The 20,164-nt window shown below is 43.6% G+C and overlaps 1 protein-coding gene across 3 annotated transcripts in view; it reads left to right on the forward strand.

The window, feature by feature from the left end:
- The window catches only part of dst (dystonin), a 195,410-nt gene extending 177,716 nt beyond the window's left edge, over positions 1-17,694 (forward strand). For 2 of the 3 annotated variants that reach the window (XM_061227475.1, XM_061227476.1), the window contains 16 exons: positions 1,335-1,529; positions 1,965-2,093; positions 2,932-3,075; positions 3,379-3,567; positions 3,781-3,910; positions 4,438-4,601; positions 5,073-5,235; positions 5,332-5,486; positions 6,077-6,151; positions 7,026-7,043; positions 10,632-10,749; positions 11,559-11,666; positions 12,846-13,036; positions 14,187-14,297; positions 15,705-15,828; positions 16,586-17,694. In XM_061227475.1, the coding sequence (XP_061083459.1) occupies positions 1,335-1,529; positions 1,965-2,093; positions 2,932-3,075; positions 3,379-3,567; positions 3,781-3,910; positions 4,438-4,601; positions 5,073-5,235; positions 5,332-5,486; positions 6,077-6,151; positions 7,026-7,043; positions 10,632-10,749; positions 11,559-11,666; positions 12,846-13,036; positions 14,187-14,297; positions 15,705-15,828; positions 16,586-16,842 (2,271 nt within the window). In that variant the 3' untranslated portion in view covers positions 16,843-17,694. The remainder of the gene's footprint in view (positions 1-1,334; positions 1,530-1,964; positions 2,094-2,931; positions 3,076-3,378; positions 3,568-3,780; positions 3,911-4,437; positions 4,602-5,072; positions 5,236-5,331; positions 5,487-6,076; positions 6,152-7,025; positions 7,044-10,631; positions 10,750-11,558; positions 11,667-12,845; positions 13,037-14,186; positions 14,298-15,704; positions 15,829-16,585) is intronic. The other variant, XM_061227477.1, reaches the window with a different exon arrangement.
- The last annotated feature ends 2,470 nt before the right edge of the window (positions 17,695-20,164 follow it).

The raw sequence follows: 20,164 nt of genomic DNA on the forward strand, positions 1-20,164 counted from the left end.
CGTTTGTTATGTTTTTGGCCCTTTTCAACTATTTAAACGATTAAGTACTTGCTGCTGTTCAGGTTATTAATAGCACAGCTGCCCCAATGTGATTTGTCAAGCCAATCAGAACCATGTTTGAAGTCTCCCTTCTCATTGTGTGTCGCCCACAAAGAACATTCTTCAAGTTCTTCAAGGTTCAGACACGTGGACCTCTCGCACAACTGTATCCCACATGGTCTTGGTTTTCATACCCTTTATAAGCTCAGTGCAAAACACGGTCAATGTAATGGTAATACCCTTATTGTTCAAGGGTAGTTCCTCAGTCAAGCTCTGAGAAGTTTGTTCACTGTCAAAAACGCTGGTTTAAATTAGTCTTGAAATGAGACAGACACAGCCCACTGATGCAGTGACAGAATCTGTGAGTCATTTCAGAGAAATAGACTCTCGGTCAGCAGAGTTTGGTCAGTCCTTATATAGAGCACTTAGAGTTGCTCAGAAACAGTATGACCTCATGGAGTCAAAGTAACCTCTCTCCATGAGGTCATACTCTTTCCGAGCAATGTGGCTCTATGTGTCTTATTGGGGCCTTGTTCGGTCCTGTAATAAAATGAGTACAAATCTATACAGTCCACATGAAGCTGCTGTACTGGAGTGTTTAAGCAGCCACAGCTGAATATTTACTGATGTAGTCTACGTTCTGAGGGTTATAGGTTTCTGTGTCTGCGGCAATGAATCCTACCCATGATCCTCCAGTTTCATGACTAGTGTCTTAATCATGCGCCCGTGGGGATGTGTGACAGGTCATTTGTTGGTGGTTTTATTCTGTAAACCCTCACTCTCCAGGGCATTGTGTGTCAGGCACTGTATCTATGGTTACTGTAACACTACTCTGTGAAACTGCTAGAGGTCATGTGTGGCTATCAGTGAGAGGAATGTGTGGCTAATTATTTCCAGACAATAATGGGGTTTTTGTGTGTGTGTGTGTGTGTGTGTGTGTGTTGGACACAAATGGAGCGTGTGTCAGCATCAGAAAATAATGTAGTGTATATGTGTATATCGGTCCCATATGTGTGGGGGTATCAGAGATTAATGCAGTGGTTACAACTGAGCATGTGGGGGGTACATGTTTATCAGACTAAATGAAAGTGTATTGGTGCTGGTGGTGTGGTATACCGTATGTGAATATCAGCCAGTAAGTGAACGTGTCGGGTATATGTTCATCAGACAGTAAGTGAACGTGTCGGTATATGTTCATCAGACAGTAAGTGAACATGCCGGGTATATGTTTATCAGACAGTGAGATGTGGTTATCGGACAGTAGCTGAGCGCATGCTGGTTGTCGCCTGGCGCAGGTCTTCCAGAAGGAGTTGGGGAAGAGGACGGCCAGCGTTCAGGCACTGAAGCGTTCAGCGCGGGAGCTGATCGATAACAGACATGACGACTCTTCCTGGGTCAAAGTTCAGATGCAGGAGCTGAGCACGCGCTGGGAAACCGTGTGCGCCCTCTCCGTTTCCAAACAGACGCGGTTGGAGCAGGCCCTGTGTCAGGTAGGCCTGAACACAGCCTGACCACAGCTTGACCGTACCACACTCCCACTCCTTTACACTACATTGTATAAAACAACATCTGCTCTTTTCTAAAGTTACTTAAAATTTTGTGCATACACGAGTGCATTCAATCAGTTAATAAGAGCAGCTAGATAGATAGATACTTTGTTTCTGTGGAAATTTGACTTTGACATCACCATACACACAATACAGGCCTCAAACAACACAGTACCGACAAGTAGACAAGATTCTATTAATTCATAATAGCAAACACCCTTAGAGCTACTAAAAGTGAAATATGAATCAGCTACAGTGTTATATGGTAGCATTGCAGTTCAGTAAGCTTCACTCATTCGCACTGCAACACACACTCTAACTGTCTCACTGGTGGCTCCATCTGAGTGCCGGTGTGACCTCTGACCCCCTGTCTCCCAGGCGGAGGAGTTCCACTCCACCGTGCACATCCTGCTGGAGTGGCTGGCCGAGGCGGAACAGAGCCTGCGTTTCCACGGCGCCCTGCCCGACGACGAGGAAGCCCTGCGGGCGCTCATCGAGCAGCACAAGGTAAGAGCCGCGGCCGGAGCGACGCACTGAGCGCGTGCGGAAGGAATTAACCCAGACTTCAGGAACTGAACGTTGCCATGGGGATGACAAGACGAGTCCTAGTGAATTTCCATTCGTCCATTAATGATTTGCAACATACCGTATAAATGATGTGAGGATGTGCATGGTTCTATCATGCACGGACACCAGACCTAGGTCAAATATGTAATTGTTTTGACTGGTGCAACTGAGCCAACCAAGAGGACCAGCCAGGCGGGGTTTGCACTTTTTGAGAGTATTTCTTGAGTTTCAATGCAGCAGACAAGCTCAGTAGAGCTTTAAAACTCTTTTAATCCATAACCATTACGTATTTGACCCAGGTCTGACCGACACATTCTTCAGTCACACACAAGTTTGTCTTTTGGCACAGCTCACTTTTATCTGCGAACATCCACGCTTTTGTTCTTTGCTACAGTAATAAGGTGGCATGTTCACTTGAATTGTGTTTCAAATTGTCTTTTTCTCTACGGGTCTGTCAGCTAAGAAACCCTTAAAATGCCCTACATGGCTTTTTTCGATGTGCTCAGCCAGTGCCCTGCCAAGTCCATCTTTCTGCAGAATATTGTATTTCCCATCAGCATGAGCTCATGTTAGAACCAAAAAAAGAGTTTTCAGTGCTCGACCGTCATATATTATTCATTGCCGATGATTTATTTTCACATAATTTAGCCGACTGGCTTTTCCAGAGGAGTGTCTAGTTGGTCGGTGATGAACTTGGAACGGAGACTGAAGTGTGATTATGGCCAGTGGAAGCAGAGAAACAGGACCTGAATATTTATTTCTTTATTTATTTTTGCAGGAGTTTATGAAGAAGCTGGAGGAGAAGAGAGGTGCTCTAACCAAAGCCACCAGTATGGGGGAGGCTATCCTGACCATCTGTCACCCTGACTCCATCACCACCATCAAGCACTGGAACACCATCATTAAAGCGCGCTTCGAAGAGGTCAGTGCGCCACACGCAGACCACTCCTGACTGCAACAAACTCCGCTCGTCAAATCTAAATTTCTGTGTAATAAAAGTGTTTTTGGTTGTACTGTAATGTGAACCATTTCTAGATACATCCAGCCCCCTTACTGCCCCCCATCTGAAGAGTTTACATTGGGGCGGGGAAGGGGGGGAGGACGTGAGAGAGAGTTCTGGGGGGTAGTGGGGTGGGGGGGGGGGGGTAAGAGATCTGTGGAGAAGTGTGAGAGAGCGTTCTGTGGGGAGGTGAGATTTCAGGCTGAATCTTGGCTGGGTCGGCAGGTCCAGACATGGGCGCGGCAGCACCTGCAGAGGCTGGGCGGGGCCCTGTCGGAGCTCCTGGCCACACTGGACCTCCTGGAGAACCTTCTGGGCTGGTTGCAGTGGGCCGAGACCACCCTCAACCAGAAGGACAAGGACACCCTCCCTCAGGAGATAGACGAGGTCAAGGCCCTCATCGCCGAACACCAGGTACGGGACACCCACTCCGTCTTCACCAAGTGCGTCTTCACTGAGTCTGTTTTCACCAAGTGCGTCTTCACTGAGTCTGTTTTCACCAAGTGTGTCTTCACTGAGTCTGTTTTCACCAAGTGCGTCTTCACTGAGTCTGATTTCAGTTTTGGAGGGAGGTCCTCTCTTGTATAAGCTCAGCTTACTCTCTATATACGCTGTACTTGTGTTCAGACCTTTATGGAGGAAATGACCAGGAAACAACCCGATGTGGACACAATCACCAAGACGCACAAGAGGAAGGCCACGACCGAGACCCCGATTCAGTCTCACATCCCCATCCTGGAGAAAGGGCGCACAGCAAGTAGGTGTCCTACTCAACATGAGATAGTGTCCCTCTCAGCCGCATAATGTCTTCCTGATCAGACAGGAAGTGGGTTTCATGCTCAGACAGGTGGACCATGGGTGTCCTGCTCAGAGAAGCAGGCTCTAGATATGCAGGAAAGAAGTGTGTCACTCAGGTGGTTGCATGCAGGCACATGAGATTTACTTGGCAGACAACCTTACCCAGGGTCACCTGCAGGGCTTATGCCTCTGCTATTTATACCACTGGATCTTTACTGAGGCAGTTCAGGTAAATGACTTAGCGTAGCGCAAGGCTAAAAATGCAACATGCCAGGAAGTAGGATTACTGAGTTCCGGGTTCCGGGTTTTACTCGGCGCAATTACCCAGCTAACTCGGTAATCCTGCTTTCCATTATTGGTGCAGTAACATGTGTCTCATCAACTGTGGCATTGTTACCGTTGGTGTTTGTGTACATTGTGCAGATGTAGTAGGCCTAGCATTCATGCTGCATTTCCCAGGGTGATTTTGCTGTTGTCCACCCCCAGGGAAGCGGTCTCCCACGCAGAGAATGTACCAGGCGGCCGCCCAGCCGCAGATTGAAACCAAGAACCCGCGGGTGAACCTGCTGGTCAGCAAGTGGCAGCAGGTGTGGCTCCTGGCTCTGGACCGACGACGGAAGCTCAACGATGCGCTGGACCGTCTGGAAGAGGTACGGGCGAGACCGCAAACCGCCACGCTCTTCCTCACTGCCACGCTCTTCCTCACTGCCGCTTTCTGTCCTCCATTTTGTCATCTTCTCCTGTGATTTTCAGTGTGAAAATGTCCTTCACTGTACACAAAAACATTACAACTGGAATACACTCCCTGTCCTTTTACCCCAATTTAAGTTTAATATTTAATATTTAATGCATAAAGGGTGAGTTTCACAGGCACAGATTAGGTTTAGCCCTGTACTACTGTAAACTGAGTTTTGCATGGAGAATCTTAATTCAAAATTCAAAAGCCCTTAATCTGTGTCTGTACACTGGCCATTATGCATTAAGAATGAAATGTTAAAATGAGAATAAGTAAGTGAATAATGATGAACTTCTTATAATAATGATGGGACAAATGAAAATGCTTCTGGGTTGCTGCCGTGAAGATTCAAGATGTAAAAATGTGTTTCTCCTCGCGTTTCCAGTTGAAAGAGTTTGCCAACTTTGACTTTGACGTGTGGAGAAAGCGCTACATGCGCTGGATGAACCACAAGAAGTCTCGGGTCATGGACTTCTTCCGCCGCATCGACAAGGACCAGGACGGGAAGGTGACCCGGCAGGAGTTCATCGACGGCATCCTGTCCTCCAGTGAGTGCCCACAGTACCACCACGGGCCCCTGAAACCTGCCTCCCCTCACCATTCCGCCCGTCTCACTGCGGTCTGTGCTCTCTGTCACCCCCCAGAGTTCCCCACCAGCAGGCTGGAGATGAGCGCCGTGGCGGACATCTTCGACCGCGACGGAGACGGCTACATCGACTACTACGAGTTCGTTGCGGCTCTCCACCCCAACAAGGACGCGTACAAGCCGCTTACAGACGCGGACAAAATTGAAGACGAGGTACCCCCCATTTCAACCCCAATGTATTTGTTTATTTGTTAATGTGTCCACCCCTTTTTGGTAAAATTGGGAAAGCTCAGTCAGTCAGCTCAGTCAGATCCTTTTAATAGAATAGAATAGAATAGATATTCATGTGCCGATTGCCGCAACCTGGGCTATTGATCGGTTTTGAAGAGTGCAGAAAAGCTTATGTTCTCCTCCAGAGCATGTGGGGTCAGCCTCTGTTTTCTATCATACCACAGTGCAAGTCAGGCTCAGGCAGGTATGAGTCAGAGGAACACACTTCCTGCAAAGCTTAATAGACTCTCCGGCACCTCATTAATCAGAGGGATCACTGGCGCAAGATGAGATCCCATCATCCTGACGACTAAAAATCTGGGAAAGCTTGAGCCAAAATGGAGTCATACTATTGAGCTGCCGGATTCCATACCGGACTGCAAGGCGCACACGTGCACTACATCAGGGCTGTAACAGGACCGTTCCAGCAGCTATAGCAGCCAGTCAACTGAGATTCGAGAAAAGGCGGTTGAATTTTGAGGCATAGACCGGTTTGTGAAATGTCTCATTCTTGAATTTGTTGCTCCAAACAGGTGACTCGCCAAGTGGCCAAATGCAAATGTCCCAAGCGGTTCCAGGTGGAGCAAATCGGTGCCAACAAATATCGGGTAAGTCAGTAATGTAATGGCAGTCGTGGAGCTGGCCATCACACCTCGCCCATTGGACTGTGTTTCAGTTGTAATGAAAATACCGGGAAAGGTTATTGTTGTATTGATATGCTAGGCAGCCAAACAAGGGCTGGAGATGTGGTGCTGGTAGATCTTTGAAGTTGGCGATGTAAAAGGCAGGCAGCAGTAATGTTTGGGGAGGTCACTTGGTGTTCAGCTCTGCTGATAAAATAGTTTCAAAGAGCGCGATGACAACTCTGTGGAAAATTGGCTGTTTTCCCCCATTGCATTCTGGTACATTTATCCAGAATGAGACCTCTCTGTGCCTGTTTGAGCAGGCCAAAAGCGATGACCTCATAGAGCGTCAATGCAGCATGATAGTGATTTTACATCCTAATTTACCAGTTAAAGGAGACTGGTTAATATCACAATTTACTCATGATGTCATAGCAACCTTGGTAATTATCAGTGATGTAAACCCATCTGGGCCACTATACTGGATCCACACATACTGGGTGTTTCAGTCAGAATCAGACCTGGGTCAAATATGTAATTGTTTTGGATTCAAAAACTTTGCTGTGCTCGATTGATCTTGCCTGGTGCAACTGAGCCAACCAAGAGGACTAGAAGGCAGGAAGTATTTCTGGCTGTATTTTGCAGGTTCTAATACACCAGACCAGCTCAGTAAAGCATAGAAAAGCATATGAACCCCAAACATTACGTATATGTCCCAGGTCTGGTTAGAATTCATATACAATGTGGTATATAGGTGTACTTTAATGGTTATCAGGTTAGTGTCCAGGTGCATGTTTTAACGAATCCCCTTTGTGTGACAGTCTAACGTTCCTCCTTTGTTTTTTCCCCCCGTAATTAGTTCTACCTTGGAAACCAGGTACATATAAATGTCATTTTCTCTCTCTGGTGAGGTGCTGTGGTCAGTAGTTTGCTGCTGTCTTTCTTTCCGTTAATTTTTTCTTATTTTGACCTCTATCTGCTCAGCTCTTTTTAGATTTCCACTCAGGTTTCATGCCTGAGAAGCAGGGTTGGGCTTCAGGAATGCTTTCTGTGTTCACCCCCATAATCGAGGCTCTACGGCAGGGCTGCCCAACCCTGATCTCGGAGATCTACCATCCTGTAGGTTTTCATTTCGACCCTCATCTGGCACACCGGACTCTCCTAATTAGCAACTCAGTGCAATCTCTAGCTGTTGACTGAGGTGGGCTTGGTTTGGATTGGAGTGAAAACCTTCAGGACGGTAGACCTCCAGGAGCAGGCTTGGGCAGCCCTGCTTCACGGTGTGGGAATCAGACCAGGCTGGGCCTGGGAACGCCAACAGGGGGCGGGCTGGAGGTTGAGGGAATGCCCTGTGGGTGTTGGCCCCTGTGGATCGGCTGAGTGACCTTTCCTGTTTTGGCCGTGGGACAACTGCGTCGGTGTCATGGCGACACGTTAACGAACGCAAGCTCCACTGCTCTGAGGAAATGAGCCAACACCCCTTTTGTGCTTAATCAGCAACACAGAAAGCATTCCTTTAAACCCGCTGTGTGAAAGTCATGTCGGCTGACTGTCATCGGGGTATAAACCCCAGAGTTACACATGTCAGTCCTTTTGTCCTGTTTATGTAGGTTAACACTTTCTGTGAAAAGTCCTACATGTATAAGAACTGTATAATCCCTTCATAAGCACTGCATAATCTTGCGCAAACAAATATTGCACTCAACATAGATTATAGATTAAGGTTATCTATGACCTTATCCTGATCTATGTATTTCTGTTGACCTTTCTGTTAATTTTCTGTGGTGCTTATGAGAGTGTTATGCGGTGTACATGCACAGTTATTCAAAGAAAGTGTCTTGAAGCTTAAATAGAAATAAACAAGGTTTTATGAAAAGTGACCTGCATTAAAGTGTACAGTACTGACTTGTGTATGCAAGCTGTTGAATACTGTATCTGCCTGTCAGTTACCAGCTCAAGCCTTGAATGAAAAATGTGATTTTGTGTCATTTCAAAAAAACATGCTTATGGCTCCCGCTCCAGTGTAACTGTTGGGCAGCTTTGGAACTGACCTTTAATCTTTGCTCCTGCTTGGCAGTGCTTGTGTCTGTGTGCCTTAAGTTCGCCGAACGCTACTAACGGCGGTTCACTTTCAAAGCTGGAATATCTGCTGTCATTTTTTTTGTATATTTACTTTTATTTTATTTTATTTCCTTTTTCCCTTTCTGCCCTGAGTTTTGACACAATTTTATTAAATTGGTGTCAAGACGAGACTCCACACTGATGGCTGTGCATGTTTGAAGCTCAGACCATAAATGCTATTTTCATAAAGTCATTGGTCACGTGCTTTCTGAACATGAGAAAAGGAATTGTGAATGTTGGTCCTAGAAGCACATCTGAAGGGTCTTTTGGGCGTATGAAAGGGTAGATTTCCCCAGCAAAAAATATATATTTCAGCTGTGTTGTTTTGAATTATTGACCATGCTTTTTTGCCACAATGTTTTCAGTTCAGTACTACATATATCTCCTGAAACGATTCTTTTAACAGTTTGGTCTGGTTCAGTGCTTACATGACACCGTAGTCGCGGATGAGACAATAGCAAACAGGGACAGTCTCAGTCTAATCCCCCAGCTACACCTTGCAGTTTTGGAAAGCTGTATCCTGGTAAATCGATACTCGTTTTGTCATGACTCCTCAAACCATTCTCCAAAAAACCATCTCTCTTTTCTCTAATCACCCAATCCACCAGTGAGTGACATTATATCATTACTGAAAATCATTAATTTATCTCCCCCTCCCAAAAAATACAAATAAATGGCTGTGTAATGAGTTTAGGTTGGGGTCATCAGTGAAAGTGGTTGTCATAGTTATCACACCGTGATTGGTTAGTGCTACAGTGAGACCCATCCGCCATTTTGTTTGTTTGTGTCCCATTGGAGTTTAGACGCATCGGTTCTGCATTGTCCTCAACGCATCCGTTCTAAATATAGTGACTGGTAGTGATAGAGCACCACTGTCCACATTATTGATTTTCAGGGGATTTTGTTTTTTGATATAATACAGAAAGCATGAGGCCATAACTGTTGTGCTGTGAATGGAATCAATCTATCACGGTCATATCCAACTTGGTGATTTTTTGTATTACTTTGCAACATTCAGCAGATATACTTATTGTCCAAAGCAACTTACAAAAACTACTTAAGATACACAGTTGTTCAATAAGGAAGAATAATTAGCATGCTTACAATCAGTAATTATTATAACTTCAGCATCAAAATTGTTCTGTATTTTTCAGATAATTTTTAAATTAACATATATTCATATATTTTAATTAACATATTTTCATACTATAATAGTAATTATTTTGTTAGTTTTGGCCATGGATATAATTCCTTGCATTGAATAAAGTGATACGGGAGCACGCTCTAGTGGTGTAAATACAATCAATCTGTAATATTCAAACTTTAGCAATACATATACTTAATTACTTACATATTTACTTAATATGCCCATTCAACCAGACAAAGTATGCTTTTTTTCCCTTTAAGGACCAAATCTAAGCTATTTATGTTTCTGCCCATTGATGTAGTGAGAAAAATGTGATAAAACATCTTTGACCGTTTCTCACTGAAAATAAAGCATTTGTGCTTTACAATAGACAGAATGAGAAACCCAATAAAAATATGAATAACAGCCTTTTTGTTTCTATATTAATTCACTTTTACCATACACTATAAATGGAGAGCATAGACATACGTGGTACTATGTATGTTTAAGTGGCCTCCAAGCCCTAAGCAAGCACTAAAACCATCGAAACCAGTTGGATTGATCTTCCATCTGTCTTTGGGAATGACGCGGAATGACGCATCGATTTGTGTCTCACCGCTGAAGCACATGAGCTGGGCCGCCAGAGAAGGAAGCCAGTCCGCTGTGAGAGCAGCTTCAGCCATCTCTCAATCCCCTAATTCAGTGGGCTCAAACTCGCTGCTGAGGAGGCCTGTGTGTGCAGGTTTTCATTCCAACCAGTTAATGCTGCCTTCACTGATTCAGGTTACCTCATACCGTATTTAACTGCATCAAAGCACAGAATATGAGAGACGGTTATTTAGACAACACAAATAACGCATTTCACTACAGCCCTATTCCACAATAATGAAAAATTAATTATATAATCAAAATCTTAGGCTGGAATAAAAACCAGAATGCACACGGCCCTCCATGGCACTGAGTTTGAAACCACTGTCGTAATTGGACTGCTCTTTCAAAATGTCAAATTGAAGTCTGCCCCAGGCGTCAGAGTAGTGTTGGTTCTTGCGAGCGTGAGTTTGGGCCCCTCCTCTCACGCGGTTGGCGCCTTCCTAAGGCCGCGCAGCTCTGTGCTCCAGGCGGTGCTTTTTGTGACAGTGGCATTTTCCGGGGCGACGTCTCCCCTCCCCCCCCGTGCGTAGCCTCACTGCTCTTCCTCCTCCTCCTCCTCCTCCTCAGTTCGGGGACTCGCAGCAGCTGCGGCTGGTGCGTATCCTGCGCAGCACCGTCATGGTCCGGGTCGGGGGCGGCTGGATGGCGCTCGACGAGTTCCTGGTGAAGAACGACCCGTGCAGAGGTACCCCCCCCCCCCCCGAACTTTACCCCCCTACGACTTCACCCAGCCGAGCGCTCGTCCCAAACAGAGAGCTTAATGACGTTATGCGCCTTTTGTTTACTTCTCTTTGGGTTTTCAGACTTTTCTGTTTACATTTATGATATTATTTAGCATTTTTCCTAATTTTGCAAGCATGCTATTTGGGGGTGATATTGTCTGTCTTACTTTGCCATACAGTACATGCAGGGTGTTTATTTAAAGATTTCCCAGCTTCAAGTTTCAAAGTTCAACTTAAGTGCCTCTTTGCAACTTAAAAGATTGTTCATTACTGCTACTAAATATTGGCGTCCTGCCTTGCATTTTTAAACTACATTTGAGCTGAATTGTTTCAGCAGGGTAACGGATGCTGGCCAGTGTTTCTTTCCTTCTAGGAGTTGTAGAGAAATCATGTTGTGTGCTGTGTTGATGGGTGCTGAATGATTTGTGTTGTTATAGTATGCCAGAACATGGCTGTTGATAGGTTTTTCTTGTGTCGCAGAAAACAGAGGTCATAAAAATTCAGTTGTGTGTATGTTTTTATGTGTGTATGTAGTGTGTGTGTTTTGATTAAGCTCTCCCTTTGGACTGAGAAAGAGAAAAATAAATACAGTAGTGCAATGTCCGTAAAGTTTAGCTGGATTCTCATGTCCCGATTGGCTGGATGTAAAAAGCTCGCTGTCTTGTGCCTGTTGCTTTTCTCTCTTTGCTGACTTCCTGTTTTCTTGCTGACCATTTCCTCCTGCTTTCTTTGTGACGAGAACAACCCTCTCCTGTATTATCATCTCTTCTAGTTCACCACCACGGGAGTAAAATGTTGCGCTCGGAATCAAACTCTTCGATTACTCAGTCTCCTATAGGTTGGCAACTCTCACACTTTCTCTCCCTGCTCCATCCTGGTGGTATGTGTGCATCTGCGCGTGCCTGCTCGTGTGTGAGACTGTGTGTGTATGTGTGTGTGTGTGTTTATCTGTGTGCGTTTTCTTTAACTGCATCTCCTGTTGATGCGCTTCACTCTCTCTCTGTTGTGCTGTACATTTTGGCTGGATCAACCGCACATGGCTTATTTGCTATCTGCTGCGGACCCCACCACCCAATCCGCGTCCTCCCAGCATGCAATTTTTTCAACATTTTCTGTGTGGTGCGGGGCATCCTGCTTGCTGCAGGCTATGCTTGTTCCACCACACCGCGTTTTGCACAGTAGAAAAAAACATGTAATCAGTCAATGCAGTAGTCTCAGTCATCATATAGGAAATGTCATTCAGACCCTGCCTGCATGGTGTGTATTAATAATGGAATGGTACCATGGTTGCAACAGTAGCACTTAATGTTCACTTTGTGGATACCTCAGGCCTGATTAGTTGAAACAAGGCTTACTGTAGCTCTTGGCTGCATCGCACATCAAAAGTTGCTGTTTCCAGAGTAAGATTTTGTGGGAGAGGGAATGTTGTCTTCAATATACCATTCAAAAGTTTGGAGTTTGTTTGCTGGCTAATTAATTACCAAACGAGTATTAAATAAGGATTACCTCATCATTGCAGTATCTACCTCTCCAGTTGTTTACATTAGAGGGTGTTACAACTCATAACTTGGGAATTGTTTTAAAGCGGATTCATTGTGAGATACGTACAGGAATGTAGCACTCAGGTTGCATTCGTCAGATCAGGTGGACCACTAGAGCATGTGCGTGAGTTGTGTTTGTGTGCGTGAGCGAGTGTGTCTGTGAGTGTGCCTGTGCGCACTTGGAATGGTGGTGTTTTCCTCAACGACCATTTCAAGGCATTGTGTGAACAGCCAATGAGGGCTCAGAAGGAGTCATCATGGTGCCTCTGTGATGTGAGCGTGCATGCCTCCCATTCACATCAAACACCGTGTGCCCAGCGTGACGTTCACCACCACTGTCCCAACAGCCCATTTCAACCAGTTTGCTTTCTTTAAGCAAAGCAACTCCCGGTCATTCATTCGTGGTTTTGAAATTATTATTTTTGCCTGGTGTGTTTTGCCTGCCCTCAGTAATGTGTTGTAGCCCACGGCGTAAAGGTTTGTGTTCCGGAAGCTCACACTCCCTCTCCTTCCTCCAGCTAAGGGCCGGACCAACATGGAGCTGAGGGAGAAGTTCATTCTCCCAGAAGGCACCACCCAGGTGATGGCCAGCTTCCGTTACAGGGGTCACAGGTCGCGGCCCTCGTCTCGAGCCGCCTCCCCCAACCGCTCCAACTCCAGCCTGAGCTGTCCGGCGCATCAAAACCCGGCGGCCACCAGTACACCCAAGGTAGACTTTGCTGTGAAATCATTACTAATTCACCTAGACAGGAAATGACATCATCTGCAAAATGAAGTTTAAAATATACGATAAAACAGCAAGTTTAGGTGAGAACGTCTGACTGGTGTTAGTGAGATTGGCTTGGCTCATTGACTGGTGGAGAAGATGCTGGGTTTTTGGACTTAAAGGATACTGTACGTAATGCTTAAGTACCCTCACAAGGGGGCGCCCTTGTATGCCTGTTAGCCTTAAGCCCGGGGAATCTGATACATTTCAACCGATCTGGGATGATTTTTCTTCAAATATGCACAGACTGGGACAGATACAATTCAACCTTTCATAAGAGCAGCGTTGGGAGTTCTGCAGGAAACTTTGAACCATTTTTTTCACAAATCAGATCAGATAGTAAGCTGGGGGGTGCTGTTCCTATATTCACACCTGGGTGGACATAACCAGAGTTTTGGTCATAGCATGAGATATGATTGGTTGCCGGTGCAGGTAGTCAAGCAGAGGTGAGACCTCATTGGTTGGTTGTGAGCAAAGCAACCAGTAGTATTCCATGTAAGAGGGCTGGGAGTACATGGTGCTTTTCAAGTGTTGCACCTCTATTATGATTCCTGAAGCATATCAAACGCTGATAGATTTTATTGTGGGATAAATATACAGCATATGAAAATAATTTGCTCAGGAAGCAGTTCTTGCTGTAGCTTCAGCTGTGATTACTGTACTAGTAATTGATGTTTTATTGTAATCACCGTTTGGTGGGAATTTCTGTTAGTTTGTGAATTGCATTTTTTATTATTGTGATTATTTAATTTGGCCAGGGCTTTAAGTAGATTGAAGAGCAGTTTACTCTTTTTATGGTAAAATCATAACATTTTCCAGCGGTTCTGCCATGTTATTTATGTCATGTTTCATATTTCCCTATAAACCTCAGCCTTATCACGTATTATCCATGACCATATCATTACTCCTTGCTTGTCTGTACCCCTTCCTTCATTACCCCTCTTTCCCCATTAGTGTGTATATGACTGTATTTTACTTTCCTTTTTTATTTTTACCCATCTAAACCCCTGTGTTTGTGTTTGTGTATCTGTGTGTGTGTTTGTGTGTGTGTGCGTTTGTGTGTTCCTTTTTATTTCATCATTGTCCCTCACAGACATCCCAACATTTGACCCGCAATTATGATAAACCCTGGCTGACAAACAGCAAACCCTGCTCTCCTCTAAAGTCCTCAGACTCCTTTGAAAGCCAGGGCTCGTCCTCAGAGGTATAGTGAATAAGCACGCCCCGGCAATGCTCTCAGGGAACCACTTTAACCCTTTCCGCTCTCAAACTGCAACAGGGCTAATGCTAAAAGAACTGCTAACCCTTATCCCTCTCCAACTGAAGTGTGCCACACGGCTAATGCTAAAAGAACTGCTAACCCTTATCCCTCTCCAACTGAAGTGTGCCACAAGGCTAATGCTAAAAGAACTGCTAACCCTTATCCCTCTCCAACTGAAGTGTGCCACATGGCTAATGCTAAAAGAACTGCTAACCCATGTCGTTGGCTCAGTTACGCAGTTAAATTACACAGCAAGAAATATATCCGATATATTTCTTAATCTATATTAATCAATTAATATAGTATTCCTTACATTTGTGACTAAGTGATGCTTGATTGATTTCAGTTTGGTTTTAGCTTTGAAGCACTAACTGGTAGAGCACTGTTTGAAGCTTCTCTTGTACTGAAGTGTAAACTGACCTTCAACTGAGAATGAAGCGTCTGTCTCTGGGCTACAACTCATCTTAAATCATCACTGTCCTGTCTACCAACATTAACCTGCACTCATTCGCTTTACTGTCTGGACATGGCACTGTTCCTTTTAAATGCTCTTCTTTTCACAATGAAAGTAATGTTGCTTGATAATCAACACCATGTGTTGGGAATATTCAGGGATACAAAGGTGCGTGCTGATTGGACAACACCATCATGGGTGGAGCTTCTCTGTGCTGCCAATGACCCTGGCTTGTGTGAACCAATACAGTCTTTTCCCTCCTTAGCAGAACCCTATGACTAGTTCACAACTGACTGGTGGCTCGTCATAGCCTCGACCATTTTGGGGCTAATAAACCTCACCCTGCCATCACCGGGAAATTATCCTGTCATTGGTTATTATACTATTATACTGCCAAATGACTAAAATGTAAAAATGTAATACTGAAAAATTCCCTTTTTTAATGTTTAGTTTATGGAGGAAAGACGTTAAAACAGAGCTTTGAAATACATACAGTGTATTTCCTGAGGATAACACAGCATTAAAGTCTTTAAAATTCTCAAAGCAGTCCTCAATGTTAAACATCACATACAGGACATAGAGACAGCTCCACACTTTACATTAACATATCATAATACATTATCAAGAAGCATCTAGAATACAGCAATTACACTAAATACTATCAGGAAGCTGGTCTATTGTGCACTAATTCTAAAATGGCTGCTTGTGTGAATTGACCTAGCGCTGTTATTTGGGTGAAGGTTTGAGTGCAGACTGAGAGTAAAGGCAGTGCACTCCTCTCAGACTAACCTGCGGTGGAGTGTGGCTGGACAATACGCAGCACAGTGCTCAAACCCTCCCTCCCACTCCCCCGCCCGCTCTCTGTGACGCTATGACTCCGTGTCCGTTTCCTGCAGACCACGCCCATACAGGGCAGCAAGCTCCGCCTTCCCGGCTATCTCTCGGGGAAGGGCTTCCAGTCCGGAGAGGAGGGCACCCTCATATCTGCCGCGGTGACGAAAGCCAGGTCACAGGTCATAGGTGAGGTCAAAGGTCACTTCACTCTTCTCCATCTCATTGCATTCATATTGAGAAAATATGAATTATCTAATATATACGCACCTAAACACATGTATATATTAAACATGTATACGTACGCACATGAAAAACATTTGCTCATTTGTGCTGTCGGTAGTACTCAAATAAGAATATATACGAATGAAGTGAGGAGATTTTTGCAGAGAGAATGGAGAGAATTATGGGGGAGGATTGGGGTGAAAGAAGAGAAAAGTATTAGGGAGAGTGTACACTCACTACAGCGTACCATTAGCTGTATTGCTCTCTAGTTCTTAAGTGGTTAAAATTTACAGAAATTAGGTGGCCTTCAATACGAATGTCAAGATTAAAGGCAAAGAAACTAATGCTGGGTACTGTAAAGTAGCACGTCCGAGTGTTCAATCTGCTATCCTACAACCTGGTGTTGTATCCTTAATGATGGGTGATGCAGAGTTTTGATAGTATCATCTAGTGAGCCGGTTTGATGTTATATACAGCAGGCCTTTTTGGTCCAGTGTTCTGTGCAGCTTGTAACACTGTAGCTTCACCTTCACGGTCCTCGAGAACTACTGATGTTCCTTTACCTGGGAGTCAGGTGTGAAGACAGTCTGGCCACTGAACAGGACTAGTTGTTTAGTTAATTAACCAGACGAACAGAAAACCAGAGGTGGATTGGAATTCAAGGGCCTGATTTCATTATCCTCGGGCTCCACTGATCCCGCTTGCCTCTTGCGTCCCTCAGAGTCGAAGAAGACGCCCAGCCGACCCGGAAGCAAAGCAGGCAGCCGTGGGAGCAGCAGGCGGGGCAGCGACGCCTCCGACTTCGACATCTCTGACATCCAATCGGTGTGCTCCGACACGTCCGAGGCCCCGGCCGATTCCGCGCGCGAGAGACCCCGGGCGTCGTCCCGCCCGCACGGCGGCAAGCCCTCCAAAATCCCCACGCCGCAGAGGAGGCCCCTGGGCACCAGCAAACTGGCAAAGACCTCCAAGAGATAGTCAGGGGCTCGGCTCACCTCCGCCCAAACAGACACGGAAACTACATGTGCATTCGTTATCTTAAGTCGTGAGATGTAAAATATTCTGTAGAAAAAAAAAAAAGATGAAGATTGTTTTAATATTGAGCGAGGTTGGAATGCTTGATGGCCTTGTGTAATTGTCTTGTATTTTATTTCTTGTGAATAATGTTATCAGATTATAATTGTTATTATTTTATTTTATTTTATTTTACTGATGCCATACCTGAAAAGGTTCGCGAAATTTCAAAAAAAGCAAAAAAAAAAAAAAGCAATGGAAAGACTTTGCGTTGTAAGATAAACTAATGGTTTAACACACTAATGTAACGGTCACACTATGTTTTAATCGATGTGGAAGGGTTGCTGAATGTACTGTCGTTTTCTGGAAACTGACCTGCGATGTGGAGTAAAGCATATCACTGCTCTAGAGCGAGAGGAACTGTTATTTGTATATAAATATTTAAAGTGCAATGAAGTGCTGCCAAAATGCATTAAAATGGCAATACAATACACTAAATGCCGAACACTATGTTTCTAGCCTAATTTAAACCATGATAATAAGGAACTCAATACTGCAGATAATTAAATTATTATTAATGAACAAGGCCTTGAACTCGTAGCTATTTAACCTCAGCACCTGCGATTAGTGTTATGATTAATTATCTTACAGCGATGTGTGCCATTTTATTTGGACAGGCGCCATTTTGCCTCCTACTAGTGGACATTCTAAAGTGCATTCATGTCAATGTATGGTTCATTTTGCTAGAGTGGACAGGAACACTGTAACTCCTTTTGTAATAAACATGCTTGCGGAAAGCTACAATGGTATACTGAATTCCCCTATGTAGTCCTTCATTCTGTGACTGCTGAATATGTGTGTTGTTTGTGTTAATGTACCGGCATCGTAATGTCAGTGTTTAATTACAGTTTCAATCAGTTAACAACAACAAATGATGCCAATCGAATTTGACCGGTTGTTAGCTGACACATTTATCATAAAATTATTATACAGTCATTGTAGATCTTAATCCATCAAGGGTCGGATATAATTTTTATATAAATGCATATTCTGTCAAAAGATTTTACCCACTAATTTTGCTGGAAATTTTCCTCAGTGTTAAATGACCTTTAAAATATGTGTCTCTCATTATTGAAATCATCCGCTGCCTGTGTGTCTAAATCCAGCATTTTTTTGTTAGATAATACAATGTGGGACATAAAGGCTTTAACCGCTTAATGTTTTTTTGCATTTACTTCTTTTTTGAAGGTGCATTTTTCAATCACTATGATAACAAGATACTCTTATATATTATTATTATTATTATTATTATTATTATTATTAATATTATTATTATTATTAATATAAAAGATAATCCTTTAGCTTAAATGCTAAAACCTGTAATGCCACGGAACTCTCCTCAGTAATGTGTGTAAATTTGAGGCATATACGGTACAAACAGTAGGACAAATTCACAGGTTCCACCATGTTGAACTTACAGTACAAATGTTTTACCTGTGCATAATGAAGTCCCAAAGGTGGCTCCAGTCTAAAAACTATTTAGTTTCTCCCTTGACATGCCTGAACATCTAGGCAGCTATATGTAAGGTGTGTAAATAGTTCATGCATGGCATGGAGGGCCACCTCGTAAATTCCCCTAACTGGCTTGGAGACACTTGAGCCTTCAGAGGGAAATGGCATTAAACTCCGGGCAAACACGATGAATGGAAGGAATTGTGGTGGTAGTGGCTTGTTTGTGTTTGAAGCCTGGCAGCTGCCTAGTCTAGCTTTGCCTGCTATTTTAATTGTGCTCTATTTCCTGAGGTAAATATGTGCTATATCGCTTCCAAACTGTAAAAGTAAAAGATAGCGGGGCCACTACCACAAAAACATGTTTCCTTGCATTTTATAGTGGTGAGGTCAGGGACTGGCGCATTCAGTCTTTTGGTTATCTGATAGATGTTGCCATAGCAACTAGCCCTTGTTCAGAAAATTGGTTATGTGACACCTTGAATTCTCTGACTGGGAACATCGGAGAAATGATGGATCGACTCAAATTGAGATATCATTCCAACCGTGATAACAAAAGCTGTGGGCCTTTTATGGATCAAATAATAATATTTAATGAGGCAAGACAATATGGCATATTATGTGACATGCTGTATGGATAAACACAGAGGGGTTTATATTTACTTTATGATGACTGATGCATACTAGATATGTCAGTTCTTGGTTATGATCCTAGAGTTTTGTGGGAATGTGTTCAATTGTACACTATTCAAACTGCCTGAAAATGTAGGCAATACCTCCAATGGAATTAACAGCAATTGAGAGCACGTGCAGAATATATTTATTTTACCAATAAAAACATGCAGCTATGAGTTAAAGGAGAACAACAAGCCCTTCGTTGAGTCAGTTCAAAGTCACAGCATTAATAAAAACCATAGCCTCGTTCCTGGGGACCCACTGCAGAGATTTGTTTTTATTACAGCCCATATCTTGATCAATTAAGGTTGTTGAAAACATGTTTATCTTTTAACATCATTTTGTATTTTCACTTATTCCAGCATAATGCAGATGTGGCTCACTGCCACTTGCCCTGTCATTGAACTCATTTTTCAGTAATGACCCCCCTCCACCCCACCCCCCCAATCAGCATCCTAATGATTTCACCTGTCAGTGATATAGCCTACCACGTATTGAATAAAAAATTGAACCTTTTTCAAATGATTAATTTGTCACATTCCAGAAAATTAACCCTTTTTTGGAATGGGTTTTTTTATGGTCAGTGGTTGCAATCTTAGTACGTGGTTGCACATTGTATGTGATTTCAACTAATTAATTATTTATTTAAGTCAGTATATATGTACAGTGCAGTCCTTAAGTATTTGGACAGTGCTAAAATTTGTTACTTAGGCTCTACTACAGCAAATTGAATTTTAAATTAAAAAATGAAATTAAAATAATAGAAGTTGAAAACATTCTTATACCTGCATGAAGTTAGCAATTGAATACACCTGACTAATCAGAAACACCTGAGAGGCCAACTGTCCAATTACTTTTTGTCCCCTTATATGGGGGTACAATATAAAAAGGGATGTAATTCTTACATTGATCATATTATAGGTGTCAGTCTGCACTTTAACCTCAGATTCATTGTTTCATTTCAAATTCAATGTGCTGGAGTACAGATCCAAAGTAACATAACTTGTAGCTCTATCCAAATACTTAAGGACTGTGTTGTACTTAGTAATGTTGCATGCAACCACTGTCCATCATTTTATTAAGTAAATACTATGATTCCATT

This window comes from Conger conger, chromosome 18, assembly GCF_963514075.1.
Source record: "Conger conger chromosome 18, fConCon1.1, whole genome shotgun sequence".
Lineage (NCBI taxonomy): Eukaryota > Metazoa > Chordata > Actinopteri > Anguilliformes > Congridae > Conger > Conger conger.